This window comes from Schistocerca gregaria, chromosome 7 (assembly GCF_023897955.1).
Source record: "Schistocerca gregaria isolate iqSchGreg1 chromosome 7, iqSchGreg1.2, whole genome shotgun sequence".
Lineage (NCBI taxonomy): Eukaryota > Metazoa > Arthropoda > Insecta > Orthoptera > Acrididae > Schistocerca > Schistocerca gregaria.
The window spans coordinates 21795133-21822431 of record NC_064926.1 but is presented as its reverse complement, the minus strand read 5'-3'; the positions used below and the strand labels follow the sequence as shown (position 1 = coordinate 21822431).

The following is a 27299-nucleotide window of genomic DNA, read 5'->3' as shown; positions in this document are numbered from 1 at the left end:
GGGCTCGAGATTATTCTAAATGGTTGTCCTCAAAGAGCTGATTTTTAAATGAGAGTGATTTAAGAAATTCATCATCCATTCTCACACATAAATTATATTGTGTAAAAAGAAATTTACTTCGAAAGTAATGCTTTTCAAACAACCGTTCGCATTATTTTCCTGTGACCTGTTAGAAACAGGTTTGTTTCAACAGTTGCCAGAGATCGCCAGATAACAGGTGCAGCTACGATGATGCAGGACTCCATTACGTTCATGTGTGTAAAATATTAAAATATCCTACATTATGTCATAAAAGAAACAAGACATTAAAGGATACTCCAAGAGCATCAGAATTTTGTGAACCATACCAAAATGTATAATTCACTTAAAGTACACAGTCGTATGTCCACATTCGGATGTAAATTTTCTTGGAGTACCAGTACTGTATTATCTCATGTTTGGTTCTTTATTACGACATAATGCCATATGTGCTATACGATGAAAATGTGCACTTGAAATGCAGTGAACAGTAGAGACTAGCCAATAGTGTGGAATTAAACACTTTGTTTCAAAGAAATCAACCCTTCAGTGGAACAGATTAATAAAAGCCAAATTTCTTTAGCAAACTGACAAAAATAACTTCATTGTTCTGCAAGGTGATTAATGCTTGACTGTCAGATAGGTGGAAATAAAACAAAATCTGAGCTAATAACACACTTTAGCCTTCTGTAATTATGTGAATGTATTGTAGCAGCACCACTATTTAAGATAGGGAAAGTTAGTTTAGTGCAATATTCTGAGCACAAGTTACAGCCAGGTGCAGGCCGGCTTGCAGTGAGTTACGCATACCAACAGTTGCGAAGTTGAATAGAGGCCACAGGGCTGTCAAATTGCTGAAAGAGTATACGTAGCAGTTTTGCATGTCACAAATCACAGGCAGAAGGGGCCCACTGCCCAACCTAGACGGTTATGAGCATGTAACTATTCCTGCCAGTGTCAAAACTTATTCTCCGGTTAACTTCACTAACCCTGCCACAGTCACCAACCGCATTTATTCTCCAGTTAGGCATTATTACGTGTTCGTACAACGCATTTTCCACACTACTCCCAGAATATAACTTTAATGGCTGCTAGTTGGGGACTGTACAATTAGCCCTTACTAATGTAGCAGCCTGACCAAAAATTTTCTGTCAAAATTTCATTTACTTGGCTACTTATGTTATTCCAGTTGTTTATTTCCACTCTGGCAGTCTGAATCTATGAATTTCACTAGTAATTACAATGATGCTTATCATTTGCAAACCCAGTCAATGACATAAACAGCGATTGGCATTCACCCATTCGGCTTTATTCCGCTCAGGTCGTATAGCCCCATCCCCTTTTGTCTGCAGGAAAGTTTATTTTTAGATGCGAAGAGGATTCCCTTGGCAGAGACATCATGTACACTATGCACGCACTCAAAAATCAACTTATAATTCATTCAGAAACAGAATTTGTTCAAAAAACAGCAGCATGCATTTCAAAATCATATAAATTATCGAAAGACCAACGTGTGCTGGATGCTAGGTACTTTGTGAAACAAGGTCTTTTTCCTCAAGAGTATGGATCTGGTGTCCCCCTCGCTTTCCCTGAAATTCCTGTCTGGGGTAGATACCTCGGTTTGCCCCCGCTCCCTAGATCCGGGCATGTTGCACATGTGTGAATCTGGCAGCTTAGGTGTGCCAGTAAAATTTTATCAGGTAGCACCTTGCTGCTTGCTGCTACTGCTTATACAGCTAACTGCCTCACTTCTGTAGACAGAGGCAGGAGAAGGTACTATTCCTACGTGACTCAACTGTGCATGCGCATGAGCTTGCTTGCAACGGCTCAAACGAATCTGATGTAAGCAGCTGTGATTATCACACTCATCAGAGGCAACTTGTTATGAAGCATTGCATAGTCTTCCCAAAGCCTTTGACACATTTTGCTGTTGGCAGATGCTTGTATGAGCACTGTGGTTTGTTGTTGTATATGGTGCATTTCCTTTACAACTTAAGTTTTATTTTTGTTTTTTTCGTCTCGTTCATGTTTTGTTGCTGCAGTATTATTCTGCAGTAACGAGATAACAGTAATATCCTTTGTTAGAGTATTGGTTCTTACCAGTCAAAGTTACAAACATGTAAGTGAAAATTAAAATGATGAAAAATTCCCAGAATCCTAAAAAGTTCCCAGGTTTTTCCCAGTTTTCTCCCAGATGACAAAATTCCCAGGCTTTTTGTGGATCTCCCAGTTGTCCCAGGTTGTATACATCCTGTTGCATTTACCATTTTTCTATAAAGCAAATAACAGTCACTTTATATAATATCATTTAGATCATAATTACATCCTCCACTACAATCTCTTCCCTCATACATTAGTCTTTTTACCTGTCCCTATTAGTATCAAAGAAATGCACTTCTCCACTGTGAAATGTTTACTTGGTATCTCTGTGAAAGTTCTGCTGAATAACGCAATACATTAGCTGGAGGGTAGGCTTCTAATATCAAAATGCCTTTTTGCCATTACCTGTCTCTCTCTCTCTCTCTCTCTCTCTCTCTCTCTCTCTCTCTCTCTCTCTCTCTCTTTTTCTCGCTCTCTCTCTAAATTTGTGTCCAGCTATACTGACTTCTCCTTTTTAGCGTGCTGCGGAGTGCTCAAAATTCAACAACAGACTTCTTTCACAAACCACGTATATTATAATAAACTATTTAACACAGGAAAACCTGACACCAGACTGCTTCTCTCCACACTACTGAATGAGGGAATTTTCTTCTTTCACAAACTGCATATATTATAACAACTGTTTACACACAGGAAATAATTTCAAAGAATTCTCTGTCTGCTTGACAAGTGTACCTTAAATACATGGTGAACAATCAGCGTTACAGTTAATAGCTAACCCTCATACTTGAACTTCTTTTGTTTCATGAATTTTTTAAAGCCTTGTCACAGCCGTCTCCTAACACTGCAAGTGTGGCAAAATACAAGCCACTGACAGTGTCATCACATTCAGTAGAAATACCATCTCCATTGCCATTCAATCAGGATGCACATACAGGGAAACATGCTTGTACCACTTTCCAGACTACATCAAATATTTTTTTTCAGCAGTCAACGGTCATCAGTCATCAGTCCTAAATACACATCACTGTAACAATGTGATATGTTACACTACAACTACTCGATGAGAGAGCCTCAGATTGTAAATGGTTTATGCATTTATAGTATATGTGTTACCACCATAACTCAAAACCGTAGGTACGCTTTCCTTTCCAGACAAATTGGAAGCTTGGATTAGAAAACACAATTTAGTTTACTAGAATTACATCAGGTCATGGTTACTCATACACCCCCCCCCCCCCCCACCCACACACACCCCACCCCTCTATTTGTTGTGCTTTAAATAGGAAAACTCTTCAACTGTTTCTATGACTTTTTTGTTAATTTGTAACACATTTTATCCATACTGCAGTTTCTTTTTCTGGAATATCAAAATGTGATGGACTGACAGTACTAACTCAGAAGTACTGCAATCTGATGGGATTCCCTGTGAGAGAGGAGATAAGTGAGTCAAAGAGGCAAGAAGGACTACTTCATCATACCGAACAAAATGATACTTGAATTTACCTGACTGATGGGGAAGCTTACATATGACGGAAAATATCCCTGTGCTATGCAAATGTACTCTCTAAGTGCTACATTTAAACTTCGGCTTTATATTTTTTCCACCTCTCACAACATTGTATTTATTTAATACTATGTATTTTCAATGATAAACTGATTATTCAAAATTGGTTGTATTGGCCATATCCACTGCTACAAATTAATTTTTAGATAAACCTGTAGTTTAAACAAATTACTTTTTAAAGCTGTTTATTTCCACTCTCCACATAAGAAAGTGAGTGAAAGAAACACAGTTTCCTTAAAAAATGATTTCAGACTTTACCTATGCACTGTGCATTGTTTTCATGCAACCGGAATCCATCATTACAAGAGCACATAAAACTGCCAAAAGTGTTTGTGCAGTGCCCATTCCGACAAAGATTCTCCAGTTCTTCACATTCATTAATATCTTCAAGGACAACCTGCAAAAAAAGTAACATCTTTCCATATAAATGAACACTACCTTCCACAAATTATGACATGGAAAATAACCACCACAACTACATCTACATCTATATTCTGTAACCACTGTGATGTGCATGGCAGACAGTATGTCCCATTGCACCAGTTATAACAGTTTCTTCCCTTTCCATTCACGTATGGAACACAGGCAGAATGATTGTTTGAATGCCTCTGTGCATGCAGTAATTATTCTAATTTTATCCTCATGTTCCCTATGTGAGCGATATACAGGGGGTGTAGTATATTCCTAGAGTCATCATTTAAAGCTGGTCCTAGAAACTTCGTTAACAGATGTTCTCAAGATATTTTATGGCTATCTTCAAGAGTCTTTCAGTTCAGTTCCTTCTGTATCTCTGTGAACTTTCCCATAGATCAGACAAATCTGTGACCATTCATGCCATCCTTCCCTGCATACATTCAATAGCCCCTGTGAATTCTATTTGGTATGGGTCCCACACACTTTAACAATATTCTCGAACCAGTCACACAAATTATTTGCAAGCAATATCCTTTCTAGACTGATTGCACTTCCCCAGTATTCTACTGATAAACCAAAGTTGGGTTTCACATGAACGATGTTTTTGGAACAGATTGTGGAAAGACCATAATTCACATCAATAAAATGGTTCAGATATCAGATACTTTAGTTTGTACAGCTATAACAACAATCACATGTTTGAATAGTGCATTAACACCCTATTTTTTTCAGTAAATAAACACCATGGTATTTTCAAATGTTGGTCTATTCTCAACTAGTGTAGCCCCTGAGGAGCGAGAGGTATGTCCCCCACCCCCCCACCCCCCCCATTTAAAAAATAAATTTGAGAGAGAGAGAGAGGGGGGGGGGGGAAGAATTATAGCAGTGTTAGGTACCAGAATTGATAAAACAAAGGAGGGTTACACATTAATGGGACTTATTGGAACCACCTTTATTCTACTGCAGTGAACTGAATCCAGTGTACATAGAATGGAGGAACTCAACACAACAAAGTAGGCTTGAAAAATCAATTACAATGTGATTAGTGTGTGTGTGTGTGTGTGTGTGTGTGTGTGTGTGTGTGTGTGTGTGTGTGTGTGTGTTCCAGATCTGATGGAGGACTTTAGCCAACATCTTAACTTTATCCAACAGTCTTCTACTAAATGTGTCTGTTTGCTTATGTGGTGTGTAGTAATATGTCCTAATTAATATTGTAGTTATTACATCCTAGATTTTCCAATGTTCAATCAGTGTAGACAAGCAATTTTTATTTCTGAATGTGAAACATGGATTGTAAATGTAAAAACTATTAAAAAGCTTAGGGTAATTCAGTGAGCAGCTGAGATATGTATGCTGGGAATTAATAAACAGGAAAACAGAAAAGCGGATTAGGGAACGAACTTGGAATTGAAGATGTAATTATGACTGTAACAAATACGTACTTCATAAGTGTGGGATATGTATTCATGCAAATGGATGGCGGGCACACCAAGGAAGTTATTTGATTTTCTTTCTGTTTATAGACTTCATAACATCAAATGGTTCCTTTCTTTGGAGATAACACCTTCAGTTTAATTAGCAGTGACAGTATTCAGCCATAAAGCCTATACTCAAAAGCAGAGTGATATGTGTGAGTTGCAAGTATCCTGTGTCCAAACAGTGAGAAATATTTAGTATGCTGAGCACATATGAATGTTTCTTTACCGCTAACATAATTTTTTCACTTACGTGAATATTACCTCTCATTTTTCTAGCTGCTCACAATATCTACACTGTTACTCATTTTGGTCATTCTATTGTTGTGGACATTTTTTGTATAAGTGCTTGTTTAGTCCAAATTCCCAAGAGCTGCACCTCACTGCTTTCAAGCTCAATTCTTCATCCTGTAGACTAATTACTATTCAGACTCTCTGAGATCTGTTCTATACCATTTAGCTGTAATTAACAATCCTACATCTATATGTTATGAAGTAATTCTTGTATTTGTACTGTTGTTAGTCCCCCCTCCATTACCAACCCCATTCTATCTTCAAATCAGGGAACTCCTTGCTTATCACTCATTTATCATTTACTTGTATGTAATGGAAAACTAATTTTACTGTTATAGACCTCCATGGCTGCCAACTTTGACTTTGATAGTGTGTACTGACATAATCTTTGTTGTCTGGCTACAGGGGGTTGTTGAATTTGTTCTTTTTCTAGTTTCATTCTATGAAGATGAGTAAAAGACAGAAAATGGAAACATTTCATAAACCTGTAGATAGCAAGTGGATGTACACTAGGATCAAGAAGTTAAAAATACAAGAGACTTGGGTTTGTAAAATTAAAGTGAAGATGAAAAAAGTAGCTGGTACAGTAACAAAAATGAGAGAGAGTGGGAGGGAGGAGAGGAGAGGAGAGAGAGAGCAGGGGGGGGGGGGGGGGGGGGGGGGAGTGGGTGGAATATAACATTATAACATTGTGCGTCCACAAAGGAGGGAGATGAAAAATTATGGATTAGGAAGGAGAGATTGTCAGAGGGTTTGGTGAGGTAGAGTTCTTGTTGAAACTAAGGGATAAGATGTAACTAGGTACAGACTGAGTTTTGATGATGGCATAAGCTTGCTTGAGAGATATGTTCACAGGTAAGCTCAGCCAAGCAGTCCTAGCACTGTAAGACTGGAGTATTGTTCACAATAAGTCAAATCTTACATATTCAAATTGGTTATCTGATTACAGCAAACAAATATGTGCCAGAGGTGTGCAGGCATGTTTCTCCTAGGAGAAATGTTGTTTCTATGTTATGCATAAGCACTGTAAGTGGGATTGTTACTGCAACAGGTCACTCAGTAACAGAGATATGTGGAATTTTGTGAGTTTGCATACTCACTTAAGCTAGTCAATACATAAATTACAGGGACAATAGTTGCAAAAATTGTTATATTGTAGCAAACATGCTGGAGCAACATTGTCTTCATGGTGCCTGCTACATATTTGAACAACATAAACTAAAAACTAAAAATTAACTCCACAACCAGATCCTGAAGGCTTTAAAATGGTGACCAGGTGGTGCATCATACTCTGCCAATTAGGTCACTGGCTGTGGTTTGTAGGGACATGAAGTCAGCACACCTTTCTCCTAGCCAATCTCAGCTTTGCAACCTGGAAGTCACTCCTCCTCGTTAAGCAGCTTTTCAACTGGCCTCGCAAGGCAGAGTGCACCTTCTTCCAGTTTTCCCACCAAAGAAAAATCCCTGCTTATACTGGATATTAAACCTGGAATTTCTGCACAGCAGCTACACAAGCTGAATGGATACACATGCTGGCTACAGAGAGAGACAACCGAATAGCATAATATTACTGTTGTACAAAGTTTTCAACAACCATGTTCTCCATTGTAGATAAAATACGAGAAAGTATAACAAATCATCTACACTCAAGTGTTATTTATTGTCTGAGTAACCTTTATGGAGGACATGATAAAGCAACTTCGGTTTTGCTTCTTTGTGTTTAATTTTTGTTGCTCCCAGACTTCTTTCATCCTTTGAGAGTGTCATTCCTCCCATTTGCAGACTTCTTTCTTTCATGGTATTCTGCCTTTTGTGTTTTTTCTCTAAAAAGTATTCTGTTATCTATTTTGTCCATGTAGTGTGGCCAATCCTTCCAACCTGTTATGTATTTTCTACTCCCAAAAATAATAAAAAAAATTTTGCTAATTTTTATCTTACTTTCTATTCATTCTTCTACTGGAATGTAACACACACTTACATGAAAATCTCACAGTGTTATCTAGACTTAATTTTACATGAATTTATTGTCCAGGTTATCACTTTGGCTGATGTAATTAGCTTTCTCTGGGGCACTCACAATTTAGAAATATAATTAACTGATGTCAGTGATACAGTTCACAACACGCAAAATGCTATGAACTCATCAGTATATTTGAGAAAGGTGACCTACACTGACAGAAATTCTGGCAGTCCTGTTTTCCTGTACAGTACTTTGAAACATTAATTAACAAACACAATAATTATCATTGAAGTTCCAAACTCTTACCATTTTCCATGGAAGATTTTGTCACAACTAATGGTAGAGTCCAAAATTTGACTACATAATGTTGTTATTTTAATTTTTCTGCACAAAATGAGAAACAGCATTAATTAATTCATTAATAATTTCATGTGATTTATGCTAATTTGCAGTATGGTGCTGATAAATATAAACAAGTCATGGAACACCCACATTCAGGATCTTGTTAGAAAATTTAATGCTGCCATTTTTACTATTCGAATGGTATCTGAAGTAAGGGATAATTTGACACAAAAAGTAGCCTACTTTGCTTATTTTCATGGTATTATATTTTGCGCTAACTCTTCCCATTCTCAAACAATATCTTTGGATCAGAAATGGGTGGTTTGGGTAATAAGTGGCGTAAGTTTGTGAATCTATTGTCAACCCCTGTTCATTAGTCTGGGTATTCTGACACTGGCCTCTCAAAATAGAAATATACACTCATGCTCATAAATTAAAGATAATGCTGATACACGATGAAACAATGCTCTGGTGGGCAGTTTGTGGGTTTAAATCACCTCGGGGTATGACCATGAGGTGCATTTGACCTGCGGTCGTCGCACGGTGGTGCTGGCAGCAGTCCACATACGCAGACATGTTGGTGCATGTCAGAGTACGGTGCAGCGAGTAAGTGTTCAAACATTTTCAGACATGCTAATCGTGACTGTGTAATTAAAATGGCTCAAAGAACACATATTGATGACATTATGAGGGGTAGAATACTAGGGCAACTGGAGGGTAATCAAACACAACAGGACGTATCACGAGCCCTCCGTCTGCCACAAAGTGTGATCTCAAGATTATGGCAACAATTCTAGCAGACAGGAAACATGTCCAGGCGCTACAGTATGGGACGTCCACAGCGAAAAACACTACAGGAAGACTGATATCTCACCATCAGTGCCCGCAGACAGCCACGAAGTACTGCAGGTAGTCTTGCTCAGGACCTTGCCGCAGCCACTGGAACAGTTCTCTCCAGACACACAGTCTACAGATGACTGAATAGACATGGTTTATTCGCCCAGAGACCTGCAAGGTGCATTCCACTATACCCCTGGTGACAGGAGAGCCCGTAAAGCCTGGTGTCAATAAAACAGTACATGGTTAGTGGAACAGTGGTCCCAGGTTATGTTCACGGACAAGTCCAGGTATAGTCTGAACAGTGATTTTCGCCGGGTTTTAATCTGGTGTGAGCCAGGAACTAGATACCAACCCCTTAATGTCCTTGAAAGAGACCTGTAAAGTGGTCATGGTTTGATGGTGTGGGGTGAGATAATGACTGGTGCGCGTACACCCCTGCATGTCTTTGACAGAGGAACTGTAACAGGTCAGGCGTATTGGGATGTCATTTTGCACCAGTATGTCCACCTTTTCAGGGGTGCAGTGGGTCCCACCTTCTTCGGGATGGATGATAATGCATGGCCCCACCGAGCTGCTATTGTGGAGGATTACTTGGAAACAGAAGATATCAGGCGAATGGAATGGCCTGCCTGTTCTCCAGACCTAAACCCCATCGAGCACATCTGGGATGCTCCTGGTTGACGTATCGCTCCACATCTTCAAACCCCTAGGACGCTTCAGGAGCTCCGACAGGCACTGGTTCAAGAATGGGAGGCTATACCCCAATAGCTGCTCAACCACCTGATCCAGAGTATGCCAACCCATTGTGCAGCCAGTGCACATGTGCTTGGTGATCATATCCCATATTGATGTCAGGGTACATGCACAGGAAACAGTGGCGTTTTGTAGCAGATGTTTTTTGGGACAGTTTTCTCAACTTATCTCCAATACTGTGGACTTACATATCTGTGTCGTGTGTGTCCTCTATGTGTCTATGCTATTAGCACCAGTTTTGTGTAGTGACACCACATTCTGCAATTGTCCTTAATTTATGAGCCTGCATTCTTGACTGTCATTTGTTGTTAAAAATAACAGCTTATTTCCAATCATTAGCAGCTTTCACTCAGTTAATACTAGGCAGAAATCCAATCTGCATTTGGATTGCACTCCTTTGACCCTGTTGCAAGAAGATGCACAGTATGCTGCTATTTTCAGTAAGCTACCACAGAAAGTGAAGAGATTCCTCATGGATCACTCCTTCTATTCTGTTGAGGAGTTCCTTGAAAAATTGAGCTGATTCCTGTGTTATATCATTGATGTCTTGTCTACTTTTACGTTCATAAACATTTTATTTTATTTATTATTGCTTTTATTCTTTATTATTATTTCTTGTAGTGACATGTTCCATGATGTGTGTGTGTGTGTGTGTGAGAGAGAGGGGGGGGGGGGGGGGGGGTCAACGTTGCAGAAGAGTAGTAGTGTCTAAGTATTTTTCCTAACTTCTAACCAGTAAAATTTTCTACCAGCCAAAATCACCTTAGTTCTAGCAGTTCATGTAAAACGGTGAAATGTGACCAAGCTGATTTTCAAAGCATAACACAGTTTACAAAATGACAATTTATTCTTACACCCGACTGGGTGTCACCCAGAATCGGCAGTTCACAGTTTGAATGCTCACACGTAAGACCTACATTGGGTGCACTTCCAGTGCTGCCTAATGTCACCAACACTATGCACATTTTGTATGGAAAAATATGTGCACCAACATCAGCGAAATTCAATAACATTAATATTTAATAACTTTTTGAGTGGATTTGTATATCAGATGAATGAACATTTTAACTGAACTGTTTAGTAATTAACAAGAAGCTATATTATGTCACTGCCACTGGAGTAAGCTATTGTTAGACTTGCTGATTCTCATTATGGACTGACTTAATAGCACTGCCACAGTGTATTTTTCTCTAATAAATTACTACAGCATAGTGCTAAATGTGAACTGTGGCTGTTTTGTGTAAACGTTAACTATGTTTTGTGTCTAAAACAAAATAATTAACTTCTCACTGAACTGTTGATAGGTTACAGTGGGTGCTGATCTGGTTCCATGTGCTGATAGTTTTTCTGTAATAGGTAAAGCAGTCACCTACTCTAACAACAGAACTTTCCAAGGAATAAATGTGAGTGTTATTGCAATTCAGATTATGGTGCTGAACAGTTTCTCGAACAAACACATTCTTACATTCATTTAAATTTTCAGCTTTGAGGTGACCAGACTTCGAAAATCAGGTCAGAAACACTAAATAGAGTTTTTCACATCTTTTACAATTTCAGTGAGCCACGTAGGATTGGATTTGTAGTTGCTAGTAAGTTAAGGATCTGTTCGGTTAGTCTGCTACCACACATTCAATATATGTGTCTTCTTTTCCTCATTACATATGTTAGCTTTTCCATTTTCAAGCGGAGCTCTCTCTTTTGAATATTAATTTGTATTCTGCATTAATATTACTTTTAGGACCCAGTATTTTTCCATAGAATTCTTCTTTCAACTTTTTCTAGTTTTTCAAGATCTCAAAATTTTGTTAACTCATTTGTAAAGTAAAAAGACATTTCAATCTGTTTTATACATGGGGACATGATTCTTTAAATAATGGTGGGTTTACTGGTATTCATATATTACACAATATAAAAATGTTGACCTCAGCTGCACTAGCTTCATTGCGAATGTATGACAACTGTGTATATTTTGAATGACAAATTTGGGAAAAAACCTCATGTAATGTGAACTAACTCACCGTAACTGTATTTGGGCGATAACCAGCTCCACCAGGACACAGGAGATTGTACTCATCTGTTCCTTTCTGTGGACAAAGCTCACAGCGTGGTCCCCAAGCTCGACCTTGCGAACAGCAGCATGTAGCCCTTGTTACTGGTTCGCCAAGTTCCTGTGTACAGCGCTGTCGTCCTCCCGGTAGTTCCTCCACCGATAAATAACAACGCGATTCACGACGGTCTGTAAAAGTAACAAAGCAGATGTCCAAGTATAGAAGATACTATTGATGCAATTGCAACATATAAGAGAAAATCGTCATATATCCTCCACATAAGACTATCAGAGCTTGCAAGTAAAGCGTATTTGGCATTCTCACTATTAATTGTGGGAACGCGCAGGAAAAGGATCAGTTACTTACATGTTACTATTTTACAGGAGGTAGGTTGCATTAAATATTTTTTTCTAACTTCTTGTTACATGCAATTACTATACAGACTATCACTGTAACAGAATAATCCATTACAGATAACATTATTTTACCCAATGAGAACCAGTGGCAACAATCTGAGCTGCATCTTTTTACAAACCACGTATATTTCTATTCATACATTTGTGTGTGTGTGTTTTTTTATTCACTTCAAGTGTGTTAGTGTGTATAATGTACCACCATCAAATTTAATTATGAATGCCACATTTCTTCATGGGATGTGGCACCTGCATCAACATACAGATTTCAGCACCACTAACAACTGTGGCCGCACGATGTCATTGCACTCATGACCAGAGGAAGATTTTGAACGTAAAGGCCAAAATGAAGGTGGACTTGTTAGTGTTTGTGTCTAGTGGCACTAATACCGCTTGCTTGTTTCTGACTGATTGGTAATCAAAGAACTATGCTAGATATCTGGATTATGCTTTGGGTTAATCTCACAAACTTTCCTTGCCATGCACATTGTGATGAATTCATAGCCTAGTACACATATTTTCATTAACATTTGGTCATAATATTTTTAGATAAATGGTTATGAATAACAGAGTAGCTAAAGACTGATAACAGTGTTCACCATGATTACAAACAAAACAATTAATTCTAACAATTCTAAAAACTAAAAAAGTTTGTACTGAATGAAGATTACAATATTCTACTTAAAAACTAGAAGAAAAAGTCTAAACACTCACCCACACAAGCATTTCCACCTGATACAAGTTCATAATTTGGTGGACACTGGCAGATATATTTGCCTTGTGTATTTATACATGTACCATACTGACATGCATGAGGGCTTTCACATTCATTTACATCAGTGCAGTTTCCTGGAAGTAATGGTGTACAATACATATGACAAATCTTTGCAAAGTAATTATATGTAATTTTTTTTAAAATATTTTTGTGATTAATCTAGTCTTACCTCCTGAATTGTCCAAAGCATAGCCTTCATCACATTCACACCGGAACATTCCAAATATATTCACACAGCGTCCAAAGACACACAGATTGCTGAACATCTGACATTCATTTATATCTGAAACATTACATCACATATCAGTGAAATAACTCTACATATATTTGATGAGTGAGTTTAAAATGTATGGACAGCACAGAAGTCATGAGAACATACCAATACATGACTGTTCTGTTCTTTCATCAGGATGCATGAAACCCATTTCACACTCACAACGGAATGAACCAGGATAATTGAGACAATGCCCATTTTCACAAAGGGATGAATCCTCTGAACATTCATCAACATCTTGGCATGTGTATCCATTACCTCGGAAACCAGCATCACATACACACTGGAAGCAGACAACTATATAGAATTAATCAAAATAATTAACATGAGATGTTATTACTTTACACTCATTTTCATTAGATACTACTCAATTTTGTTATGCAACCACAACGGTTTGCATACAGTGTTAGTCCCAATTTTGACACCAGTATAAGTGGGAGAAATGAACAGTAATAGAGAAGGGGAAGTCCGTATGCTCATCAGTCCAATCTTGTTTGAAATTATATATGCACAGAAGTCCTAATTCACTTTATTTCTGAGTTACTTGTACAAAAAAGGAAAGAAGGAAAATTATGCTTTCATTTTCCCATGAAAAAGTAGTCATTAGAGACAAAGAACAAGCAGAGACTGAACAAGGATGCGGTAGGAAATTGACTGCATCCTTTTCAAATGAACCACTCTAGCATTCACTTTTACTGATTTATAGAAATCATGCAAAGCCTAATTTGAGCACCAGTGCCTTGACCACTGTGCTGCGTTCCTCAGTATACATAAGGGTTATTTTAAGAGTAAGGTAACTTTCTTGAACAAACCTTATTCCACAGACAGTGAAACTGATACCATAGTATGGCTCTAGATTCATGGTGCATGTGGTTTCAGGAATTCATACAGTTCACAGGCTCACATATTGAGGACACCTGGGTCGGCCCACTGTCATGCTCTGGTGAGCCGCCAAGGAAACAGTACTATTTATGAGATCGCAAACGAGTGCTTGGCCTATTCTATAACCTATATTACTGCTTTCCAGTCAATGAGTTGAGTGCTGTGCGCAACATATACTTCATTGTATCTTACATGTTGCTCTGTAATGTACTATGTTCCGTAAATCAGGTTTGTTCTTGCTATAGCAGCTCTAGAACTCATTGCTTTTCCAGTGCTCTCCACTGGTTTAAATTATGAATCAAGTGCTTCAAAACAAATTGTTTAGTTAGTTACAAGTTTCAATATCACACACATGATAAATGTTCTAACACAGAATAAGTAATGCGAATTAAAATAACTATGTCTAACGATTCTACAATATAACACAGCTGTACAACTTGAAAGAGAGCCAACAGTGTACCACTCAGTAAACCTGACAACATTTATTTCTTGACCAACTTAGTATGAGTCAGAACTGGAGCACAGCTGAGGCAACGATAACTAATAGTAATAAGATATGGTTTAGCAACTGTACCTATTAAAAAGCGTCTGCATTGTAAGAAAGAAAAAGCAAAAATGAGGAAGAAGAAAAAGTGATGGAGAGAAAAAGTTTTTCCAGTTAAAAAAAGAGAATCACATAACAGGATATTTTTTCCTTTTTGCCTTTTCCCATTTCTCTATGAGGTTAGTATTGTTATACATCAGTTTTCACAGCGCTAGTGGAATATGGTAGCTCGATGCCATTCCTGACAACACAGCTCCCCCTGGAAAGGAATCTGCATTCCCCATCTGTCTGCATCTAGTGTAAATCTCATTTTCAAGTATGATAATGTGTTCTAAGTGTATACCTGATGGGTATTAGCTCAACATTTACCCACGTTGGATGAGGGAAACCATACACGCACTGACCAGCTCACCAGCCCTCATCATTAACCCATGAGGCAGAATGGATCTGGGTCTGGATCTGGATCACCTATCTGTGTTCTGGAAGTGGGCACATTAACACTCTCAGCTATCTGGGTAGGTCCATCATGTTATAGGATAGGCCTAAAATATGATATGAAGAACATATCAAATATGCCAGAGTCTTAATTTTTCTGCTCACTTCTAAACTGATCTACATTTCTATTTGAGAGTATATCAAAACACAGAGAAATGTCACTTACAGATGTTAGAAATTAATTTGAAATGAGTCAACAACTGGGATCAAAGATGCCTATCAAGAAATGCTGATATAATTAATTTTTGTTTGTGTGCATAATCAGTTTCAATTTATGTCATTTATTTATGTAATAATATAATAACTCATTCAGCACCAAAGATAAATGTATAACGTCACCCCAAAATACAAACAAAATAAATTTATGGTAAATATTTGTGAATTAGTTTTGTTTTATCACACGAGCAGTAAATATCCATGGTAAATAGAATAGTCGGTATTTATTTGGGAGCACATACCTTAAATGAACCCTCTGTGTTGATACACTGTGCATTTTGGTCACACCCGCCATTGTTTACAAGACATTCATTCACATCTCTGCATGTAAAACCATTTCCAGTAAATCCTTTCTGGCATTCACAGATGTATGAGCCCTTAATTTGAAAAGAATAGAAAACAGTCACTAATTAATACAGCATATAATGCCTTAGTGCATAGAGCATTTTTTAAGTGACTTGAAATATTTTAATTTAAACTGTGTGCTGTGCTGGTAGATTAGAGTAAGAGATGTAGGAGAGTTTATGGGCTGGCCCAATAACACCAGTTTTATTGTACTATTAAATAAATAAATTCAAAACTCTTATCCACTATGTCATCCACAGATGAGTTTTAAGAGAGGTATCCTCCACTGGATCAAGTCCCATTTTGGTACACAGTAATCTGCAGGGAAGTTTGTTGCACTATATACTGTACACAGTAATCTGCAGGGAAGTTTGTTGCACTATATACTGTGCTACAGAGTGAATTTTTCACTCTAGAGAGTGAAAATATCATTCTAGAAACTGTATTAATCCTCTATAAGCCTTCGACAAAGAAAGAAATGACACTTCAGTCCGAATTACACAAGAGAGTTGCAAAAAATGTTAGGAGAAATTATTGACTGTAAATAAAAGATTGAAGCATATGTTTGTAGTGCTTTTGCTTTGCATGTCAGTGTTCGAGTTGCTATGGATTTATCTACTCATTGTCATTTTTTTTAGCTATAGTTTACTGTTGCTATTTGAGATTAGATATGGTGATTTGGAGGTAGTGAGTAGAGTTGTGAATATTAGAAAATGGAGTTCTCATTGTAAGAAAATGGTTTTCGCATTTTAAGGAGGATTGTTTTGACATTTGTGACTATCCACATTCAGAAAGACAGAAGCAACAAATGAAAATTTGTCCCAAGGCTGGGATTTGATCACAGGTCTCTTGCTCACTAGGCAGACATGCTAACTGCTATGCCACAATGGCTTTGCACAACTATATGGACTACTCTAGCACACATCCTTCTGCATTCCAAATTCCCATTCATGCCTAAGTTCACTTGGGGTACCACCTAAACCTAAACAGTATTGAAGATTGTCTTCAACCATATTACAATAGCAGCTCAGCACTGAAGCAGCTCCTGCCTGAAACCCAGGTGTAGACAGTTTAACCAAATGAAACTATATTTTTGCAGAGACCTTTTCAAGTCTCAAACATCTATGATGTATATATGCAGACTGAAGTGACAAATGAGAATTTGTACCAAGATTAGGATTCAAACCAGGGTCTCCTGTTCATTATGTGGATGTGCTAAGCAGTACACGATCCTGGCACAGTGGCTTTGTATAACTGCAATGGTGAGGTGCTGTCCCAGTACAGTTGGTGAACCTCTGCAGAGCTATTGGAGTTTAGGGAAGATACTGAGTGGGCTGAGGCATGAATGGGAATTCAGACTGAGGGAGGCATGCCAGGGTAGACAGTGCAGTTGTGCAAAACTACTTTGTCAGGGTGGTACGGTGGTTAGCATGTCTACCTTTGTAGTGATGAAATCTCTATTGAAGTAAAGTCTCTCTCAACCTAGTTACACAGTAGTATATGGGATAATCAAATGGAAGTGTATTACTAAAGACAGTACTTAAGGTAGCCAATAAGTGGTGAAACACAAATTATTGTTGAAAATGCAGTTATACAGCAAGGAGACACACTACTGTCACGAGCTACCTGCACATATTCACAATTTGGAGAAAAAAAATAGTAACTTGAGCTTAATATGAAAAATAATAATTTAATTGATCAACATGTTTTACTGAGAAAATGCATTGCGAGAGATCGCAATTGTGATCCACAGAAATCGTGAAAATAAACTGCCGTGAAAGTGAGGTTAGGAGTAAATGCATTATGTGCGATCAGAAATACAATTAAAGTAGAGCAGACTGACACTGTTTTTTTATGACTGCCATGCTTACTGGTGTATGAGGAACTTTTTGTCACACATATTGTAACTGCTGAATAGCATATGACATGTATGATGATCCATGACCCATATGCACCACAGGCTTGAGCACAGACTGAAGGATAGCCCTATGTGATAATTTGATGGATGTAAAACATACTTACATGCACACTATTATCAATGGTCACTGGCAAAATTGAAATTAACTAGACACAACAGTTTTGTCTGACCTAATTTGCCTGGATTAGCCCAGTGATGACAAGTGAACTGGTACACTTTTTTGTTTCAAGTCATTATTGAGGAAACAAATGCTGCCACTACTTTGAAATCGACAGTATAGGACAATTCCAATGATATAAACATAGGAGTTTCTCTAATGAAAAAAATCCAATGGAGAACAAGGGGTAGTTACACCAATATTAATTTTCAACGGGAAATGCTGAGGATTGGCAGTTTTCTTGAACATTAGATGAGAATCAGCATGTAGCACTTGAGTAACCATTCTAGAAAAAGCCTTGCACAGCACAGCTGAAAAAATGTGATTGTTACTAAACAATGTTGTCACTCACCATTTAGAAAATGAAGTTAATAATTATTGATAACATATATGTTTCATGGTTTGCAATCTCAGACTGAAGATTGCAAGAACAGTTTTACATGACTGTTCCATATTTACCTGATGGCTCCAAACATACGTACTTATACCAAAGTGAGATAATGAAAAGTTCTGGTAGAATGCCAATAATTTAGGTACAAAGGTAATAACTCACAGATCAGTACAGGCATTAAGTCATTGACAGGCATGTAATAAAGACTACAACTGTTTTTAGCAAAGTTTTCAGTTTTGTTCCTGTGTCTGTTAATGATTCAATGCCTCTACTATTTAGTTGATTATTGTCTGTAGTCCTAAATTATTAGCCTAACTGAATTAGTTAGAAGAAATGTACATTTTGAATTAATGTTAAACATTTCTACCAAGCTACAGAGCAACACATAAATTGTAAAGCAGTTCTCCAGTCTAACCTGTGTATTGGTACAGTCGGCATTGATGTCACAGGTATATGATCCAAGTTCACACTCATCATCATCAGTGCAGCCTGGCCCTGCATTTGGCTTCACAGAATAGCCCTCCTCACACCGGCACGCAAATGATCCCAGTGTATTTTCGCACTTGCCGTTTTCACACACATCACGATCTTCCTGACATTCGTCCACATCTGCAGGCAATTTTTTACAAGAATCACATCATTACTTTTATTTGTATAATTATGGGGATGTAAATGTGTTATTATTAATCGAGCTAAAAAAGGGGCACAGAGAACGTATGGAAGAGCACTGTACAAAGGAGAATAGAATTCTCCTCACAGGGCAGACAGCAGAGTGCTCACAGGCAATGGTGGATACATAGAAAATGAAATACTAAGGGCTCACCAAAACTAGTAGATACATGTTAGCATGTTTATTATATTAGTGGCAGATTAATAATGAGACCTGGATCTCACAAACTCAGTTCTAATCTTGATATTACAACAAACTCAGTTCTAATCTTGGTAGTTACATCAGCATCTCCTCAAGAAAATTTATACATAAAGCAAACAAATATGCTATTACTGACTCCTAAAGAAGATCACCATATGTGATAAACCGTGAGGTGAATCGTTCATCTAAAGTGATACATCACAGCCTTTGTATTGTGGGAAGCCTAAACCAACATGCAATGGTAGGCCAGATTGTTTTGTAAACCCAAAGACAAAATTATAAACAAAAAGTAGTAATGTGTTTGAATATCAGCTGGCAAACTGAAACAATAAACACACATGCTCAATTCACACCAAATTAAACGACTGGCATTACAAGAAATCAAGACTCAGTAATGAATAAGCATTACACTCAGAAATTTGTAGACTCACTGTGTGGAAACCATAACATAAAAAAACTATGAAAACTACTAAACACCTAAGAACTGCAACAGTAACTAACACATCAGTGTTATACTCAGTACTAAATGTTTTATCACATTCAGTACCTTTTGCCCATTTCAAAAATAAGATTTGCACATTAATTATTGTACATGGAGTATTAATCACAATAGCAATAAAAATACAACGCTTCCAGAAAAACTGGGAGTCAGTTAGACAAAGTACCGGAGGGAAGTGTAAGGAATTGAATGTTCAAAATCGCAAAGAAGAGATATTCAGAAGGAGTGTTGTCAATCACCATGAACATGTAAGAACCAATCAATTGTGGTCCTTGGAACTTCTTAATAAGCTATCCAGCTTGCTTTGCTTTTTATTTCTGTTGTCAGTCTTCTGACTGGTTTGCTGCCAGTCTTTCCGTCACAGTGCAGCAGTTACGCCAAAAGTCTTCCATTACGTGTTGGACACATTCGAATCTCTATCCAATATGATTTCTACCCTCTGCCACTCCCTCTGGTAGCACTGTGTCTTCTCTTCCAGTAATTTTCAAATATACCTTTCCTCACTGAATCTGCAGGAAATCACCTCATTTCTTACCTTATCAGTCCACTTAATTTTCAACATTTTTCAACAATGCCACATCTCAAATGCTTCAATCCTCTTTTTTTTCTGGTTTTTCCACAGTCATCGATTCAGTTCCATGCACTGCAACACTCCAAATAGACATTCACAAAAAATTATTCCCCAAATTAAGGCCTATGTTTGATGTTAGTACACTTCTTTTAGTGAGCAGTTCCCTCTTTTTCTGTGCAAGCCTGCTTCTTATATACTTGATTCATCTGTTATCCATTATTTCATTATCAATGTGACAGAATTAATTCACTTCATCTACTTTGTGTCACCAAGTTTGACGTCAAGTTTATTGTTAATCTCATTCCAGCATCTCCTGAATACTTTTGTCTTTTTTGGTTTACCACAAACTGTTTTATATTCTGGGCAACCACAGCTGTTGAAAGGCATGATGATAGGGAAGAACTCCGCTTACGGCTGGTTTTGGTTTACTCTCAATCTATGTTCTGTGTTCATCAGACTGTTCTTCTGTTCAGCATATCCAGTAATTGTTCCTCACTTGAGGACAGCACTGCCATCAGCGAATATAAATTATCATTTATATTCATTCACACGGACTTTAAATGCCTGTTCTGAACTTTTCTTTCTATGTCTGTCATAGCTTCTTCGATGTACAGGTCTTACACCCTTTTAAATCTGACCACCTTTCTCTTGATGTTCCAGTCTTATTATTCCCTCTCGATTCTTTTGCACACCTTGTATTTCCCATCTTCACCTACAGTTTATACCTACTTTTCTGAGAATTTCACTGTTTTACCCTCTTGAAGGCTTTTTCTAAGGTAATAAATCCTACGAAAGTGGGTTGCTTCAATTCTCAGATCCAATATCAGAACTGCCTCTCTGGTGCTTTTACCTTTCCTAAGTCCAACATATCATCATTCAGCAATTCCTCAATTTTCTTTTGCATTCTTCTGTATATTATACAGAATCATATCTTTGAACTTAGCAACTTGGATGCATGAGTTGTTCAACTAATTGTGTGATATTCTTGCATTAATGTACCATTGCTGTCTGAGGGATTGTGTGAATCATATTCTTCCAAAATTCTGATGGTATATTTCCAGTCTCACAGATCTTCCACACAAACTCGAGGAGTCACTGATTCCAACTTTGTACAATGACTTAATGAATTCCACAGGAATGTTATCCATTGCTTCTGCTTTGTTAAATTAGAAGTATTATAAAGCTTTGTAACTGACTTTAATCCTGGATCTTCTTTTAAAAATCAAAACCCCAAAAATCAAAACCCAATTCTTCTTCTATCACGTCAGTAGACAGTTCTTTACCCCTTGTGGGGGCTCTTTATGCACTCTTTCAACTTATCCGATCTCTCCTCTGCATATAACAGTATAATTACTTTTGAACTCTCAATGTTGATGCCTTTGCTTTTAATTTGACCAAAAGTAGTTTTGATTTTTATTATTATGCTGAAACTGTCTATCTGACAATAATATATTTTTCAATTTCTTCTTATTTTTCCTGCAGCCATTTTGCTTTAGCTTCACTACACTTCCTACTGGTGTCACGCCTAACTGACTTATGCTGCATTCCTTCCTTTTCCTGGACATTTTTTCTATTTTCTTCTTTCATCAGTCAATTGAAGTATTTCTTCTATTGCCCAAGATTTCTATGCAGTCACCTTCCTTGTACCCATATTTGACTATACAGTTTCTGTCATTCGACTGTTCCCCTTCAACTGAATTGCCTACTGTGCTATACATTATTGCAATATCTATAAGCTCAGAGAACTTCAAATGCACATCATCATACCTCAATGCTATAATACCCAATACTTTATACATCCATTCTTCTAGACAATTCTTTTAAACTGCTGCCCATTTTTCAACATGACTAAACTGTGACCTGAGTCTGCATATGCTCCTGCGTACACTTTGCAATCGAGCATCTGATTTTGGTATTTTTGTCTCAACATGATGTAACTCAGCTGGTATATATACCCATGTCTCCAGGCCTTAATGAAGTATACTCTCTTCTCTTGTGCTTCCTGGTTGATTTATTTGCTATTACTAACTGAAATTTACTGTTGAGCTCAAAATGTCTTTTCCCTCTCAATCCTACATCAACCTCATATTCTCTCATAACTCTGCATTCTGTTCTGTCACCTACTACATCAAAAAAATCTAATCACTAAGCTGTAGCAGGGTAACACATAAAAACAGGTTTCACTTATGCAAGCCTTTGGAACCAGTAACGCCGTATTACAGCATAAGAATTCAAGGGGAAGGAAGAGGGGTGAAGGAAAAAGACTGGAGAGGTTTAGCAAAAGGTATAGAGTTCAGAAACGTCACCCAGAATACTGGGCCAGAGGAGACTTACCGAATGAGATGGAAAGACTGACTGTTGTGGACTGCACCCAATGTGATTTGAAAACCCTAGAGATTACAGGTGGAAGGCATGGTCATGTGCAAGACAAAGATTACTTGGAAGACATTGTGTACGAGTTAATAAGAGTGATAAATTAAGTGCACTGTATGTACCAGAGGTGGGAGGGGACTGGTAAAAAATAGACAGGTCGGAAAATGAAAGATGTAGAAAAATAAAATGGAGTGAAGAAAGGAGTACTTATTCTGAAGAAATGCTGAGACATAAGAAATTAACATAAATTGTGGCCATGTGGGTTGTGAGAACCAAGGACACGTTTTTGCACTAGTTCCCCCCTGCGAAGTTCTGTGAACCTGGTTTCTGGGGGAGGAATCCAGATGGAGCATGTGGTGAAACACGCACCGAGGACACAACAGTCAAGTTGTCGAACATTCTCGGCAACAGGACATGGTGTGTTACTGATACACACCCTCTGCCTACGCCCATTCATCTAACTGAAAAATTGGTGGTAGTCATGCAGTTGTAAGAGACCAAACAGTGTTTACATTACAGCTGGTATATGATGTGTTGTTTCACAGGCAGCCTTCTCTTTCATAGTACATGTTTTGCCAGTTAGAGAACTGGTATAGGTGGTGGCAAAAGAGTGCATAGGGCAAGTCCTGCAGGGGGCATGGTCACAGGGGTAGGAGCCGTCAGGTACGCTGATGGGTGCAGAATAAGCATAGAGTCTGGCAAGGATGTTGCAAAGATTGGTAGGGCGACATAAATCTATTCTAGGTGTGGTGGACAAAATTTCGGACATGATGGATCTCATTTCAGGGCATGATTTTAGGATTTTATGGCCTTGTCAAAGTAGCTGATTAATACATTCAAGACCAGGATAATACTAAGTGACAAGAAGTGTGAACCAAAGTTGTTTTTGGGAGGATCAGCAGTACTAGCATTCAATGAGATGGCCCAGGAAATCTGCTTTAGAATTAGGCTAGTGGGATAATTACGTCCAATGTTGGCTGAGGTGAGAATGGTGGTGTATTGCTGTAAAGAGTCTTCATCTGAACAAATACGTTTGCCTTGAATGTCAGGGCTGCACTGGAGGGAATGTGATGTGCACAGGATAGCAACTGTCAAAGTATAAGTACTGTTGTTTGTTAATGGGTTTAATGTGGAAAGAAGTGTGTAGCTGGCTTTTGATGAGGATGAGATAAACATCAAGGAAAGCGGCACAGGATTCAGAATAGGACCATGTGAAATTTAATTGGTAGAAGATATTTAGAGAGTCCATGAGCTTTAACAGGTCAACCTCAACGTGAGTCCATACAGCAAAGATGTCTAAACGAAAATAGGGGCTGAAAGCTTATGGATTCCAGGAAAGCCCCCTTCAAACAACCCATGAAGAGATTGGTGTAGGCAGGAGCCATCCTCGTTCGCCTGGCTCTATGCCTGGTCTATTTGTATGTCTGCCCATCAAATTTAAATACTTATTGGTAAGAATAAAAGTGGTTAATATGAGCAGGAAGGATGTCATAGGTCTGGAATCAGGTGGGCATTGACTAAAGAACACACCATGTATGTGGGGGATGTTGGTATAGAGGGAGAACTCATTAATGGTGACAAGCAAGGTGCGTAGTGGGAGTGGGAGTGGGATGGGCACGGGTTTCAGACAATCTAGGAATTGGTTGGTGTCTCTAATACAGGCAGGAAGTCTTTGTACTATGGGTTGCAGGTGCTGATCAACTAAAGCAGATATACATTTGGTGAGTGCTTTGAACCCATCAACTATAAGATAGCCAGGATGATTGGATTTGTGGATATTAGGAAGAAGGTAAAATGTGGGGGCACATGATTTGGGTGGGGTAAGAAGTTCTATGGATTGAGGTGCTAGTCCTTGTGAGGGACCTGAGATTTTAGTGAGGGACTGCAGGTCAGCTTGTACCACAGGGATGGGATCTTGAAGGCAGATGCTGTATGTGCAGGTGTCAGACAGCTGGCGTAGACCTTCACTAACACACTCCTGCTATTAAATGAAACAACAAGTTCACTGTTACCAGTCACCGTTTTATTTATTTCCACAACACGTTTTGAAGGTTTAAACCTGCACCATCGGGTGGATTTACATTAGTAAGTATTACATTTGTGTGTGTGTGTTGTGTTACGATTTTTGGAGGGACTTGTGGCACTGCCTTCAGTGGTCACAGGTTCCTTTTGCTGTCGTAACTTATCACATGTATACTGCCACATTTGTAAACAAATATGGAGGTTTAAACCTTCGAAACGCATCGTGGAAATAAATAAAACGGTGACTGGTAACAGTTAACTTGTTGTTTCATTTAATGTCAGTAACAGTCACGGTAAAGCCTAACCTAAAAATGTTGGCATTTAAAGTTAAACACTCCTGCTAGTCAAGTACCCCTGTGGTACATATATGCCGGGAGGATAATGATGGAGTCATCAGCTTTTAGGGGATGCAGAGCCTGGAATCCTGCAGAGGACAGGTTAGGGTTATGGTGTAGGAACCTTTGGAGGGGTTGTAAAGTAATGCTGCATGTAAGGAGTTCTTGGAAGGCTTGTAAGCAATGATTTTGGGGTAGTGGTTGTAGATCAAGTTGGGATTGTGATTGCAACTGTTCAAGGCAGAGCTCAATGTCAGTTTTGATGTTGGAAAGGTTTTGGGGTTGGGTTGCAAAGTGATATTTCTAATTGTCATTATGTGTGAAGGAAAGTACGGCCTTCACCAAACCAGAATGATTAAATGCAAGTTTAGGACTGTGTGACACCTCTACATACAGTATCTGCTATCAAGAGCCCATTCCTGTGATTCAAACTGATCTGCAGGTTTTAAGGAGGCACAGCGGGTCAGTCCCTCCTTAAAATCTCTGGTCCATCACAAGGACTAACACCTCAGCCCACAGAACTTCTTAACTGCCAAACCAAGCATGCGCACCTTTTACTTTCTTCCTACGGTGCATAAATCCAATCATCTTGGCCGCCCTATCGTTGCAGGCTTCAGAACACCCTCCGAACATATATCTGCCTTAGTTGATCACTGCCTGCAACCCATACTACAAAGACTTCCATTAGAGTCACAGACCATTTCCTAGATTGTCTGAAATCCATGCCCGTCCTGCTCTCAACACACACCTTCCTTGTCTCCATTAATGAGTTCTCCCTCTATACCAACATCCCGTATGAACATGGCCTGTCTGCTGCTGAACATTCCTTCAGTCAGTGCCCACCTGATTCCAAACCAATGACATCCTTCCTGCTCACCTTCACCAACTTTATACTTACCAACAACTACTCAACCTTCGACGGGCAGATATACAAACAGATGAGGGCACAGCCATGGGAACCAGGATGGCTCCTTCCTATGCCAACCTCTTCATGGGTTGCTTGGAGGGGCCTTTCTTGGGATCCATAAGCTTTCATCCCCTGCTTTGGTTTAGACATCTTTGCCATATGGACTCATGGCGAGGCTGACCTGTTAAAACTCAACGAATCTCTAAACACTTTCTTCCAATTAAATTTCACGTGGTCCTAATCCGAATCCCATGCCATTTTCCTTGATGTTGATCCCATCTGCACTGAAGACCACATACATACTTCTGTCCAGCTACTGACAGACACCTGTACTTACATTCTGACAGTTGCCATCCATTCCATGTCAAATGTTCCCTTCCATACAGCTTAGGAATTCGAGGCAAATATATCTGTTCAGATGCAGACTCTTTACACAGGGCGTATATGTGGACAAGGAAAAAGAATTCCCATATTTCCCAGTTAAAAAATACACTTTCTTCCAGATGAAAATACTTTTTTTCTGTATTATACACCAGCGTAGAGCTCCTGACACTTTAGGAAATGAACTTAAAAAAAAAAAGAGTTGTGTTTTGGAAAGATTTTTGATTTGCAGCAACATGTATAGTTCATATTTTCATATTACGAAAGTATATAGTCGGACGCCACCAAGATCGCAATGCACTTTTGTATGCCAATCATAGCTCATGTCACGTGATCATGCCAGCTGGTGGTAGCAGATATTCAATGCGTTTGCAAGGGGCTCCCAAAACAAGATTTCATAAACCAATCTCCCAATACCATTTCTGGGTGTTCATATAAACACTTCAAAATTGATTCTGGAAATCCGCTTCTGGTTACTGGTTTTCCAATTCTGGAATAGATTTTTGCTCCATGTAAATGCAGCCAATATTGGAACGTTCTTGGGCTGTCAGGTTTCATCTTATTTTTAAAATTTTCAGCTAATATTGATGAAGTGGCTTTTTGTACAGTAAAAGGATAAGTAGAAATATTAGACTGAGGCTGTTTATATGAGGGTTAGAACTTAAATAGTGACAACTATTTATTCACAACCGATACAAAAGAGTCACATGTTTGCACCTGTTACTGTCCTTCAAAGTAGTCACCAGCGTTGTGTAGAAGGACATCACAGGATACTCCAAGAGCATCGGAATTTCATAAACCATAATAAAATGCTTAATTTGACTTAAAGAGCACATTCATCCAGATTCACAAAGAAGTAAGCCCCAAGCTGATATTAAACTTTTCACTGTGTCTTTCAGGACACAAATTTTCTTGAAGTATTACTACTGTATTATCTCATGTTTAGTTCTTTATTATGGCATAATGCCATACGTCCCAAAAGATAACAATGTACTCTTTAAATTCCACAAATGGTTGACACTAGCCAATAGCGTTTCAAATAAATTGACTGTCTCTATGGAAAAGATTAATTAAAGCCAAAGTTTTTTTTAGCAAATTGACAAAACTGCCAATAACCTG

At 38.4% G+C, this 27299-nt stretch overlaps 1 protein-coding gene across 1 annotated transcript in view; it reads right to left on the bottom strand.

Annotated features, from left to right (window-relative positions):
• Nucleotides 1-27299, bottom strand: part of LOC126282212 (fibrillin-2-like) — a 687537-nt gene that overhangs the window by 197649 nt on the left and 462589 nt on the right. Inside the window, exons 25-31 of the mRNA XM_049981761.1 lie at nt 18637-18830; nt 15653-15787; nt 13379-13556; nt 13169-13282; nt 12939-13073; nt 11782-11999; nt 3944-4082 (exon numbers count right to left, since the gene is read on the bottom strand). Of these exons, the coding sequence (XP_049837718.1) occupies nt 3944-4082; nt 11782-11999; nt 12939-13073; nt 13169-13282; nt 13379-13556; nt 15653-15787; nt 18637-18830 (1113 nt within the window). The remainder of the gene's footprint in view (nt 1-3943; nt 4083-11781; nt 12000-12938; nt 13074-13168; nt 13283-13378; nt 13557-15652; nt 15788-18636; nt 18831-27299) is intronic.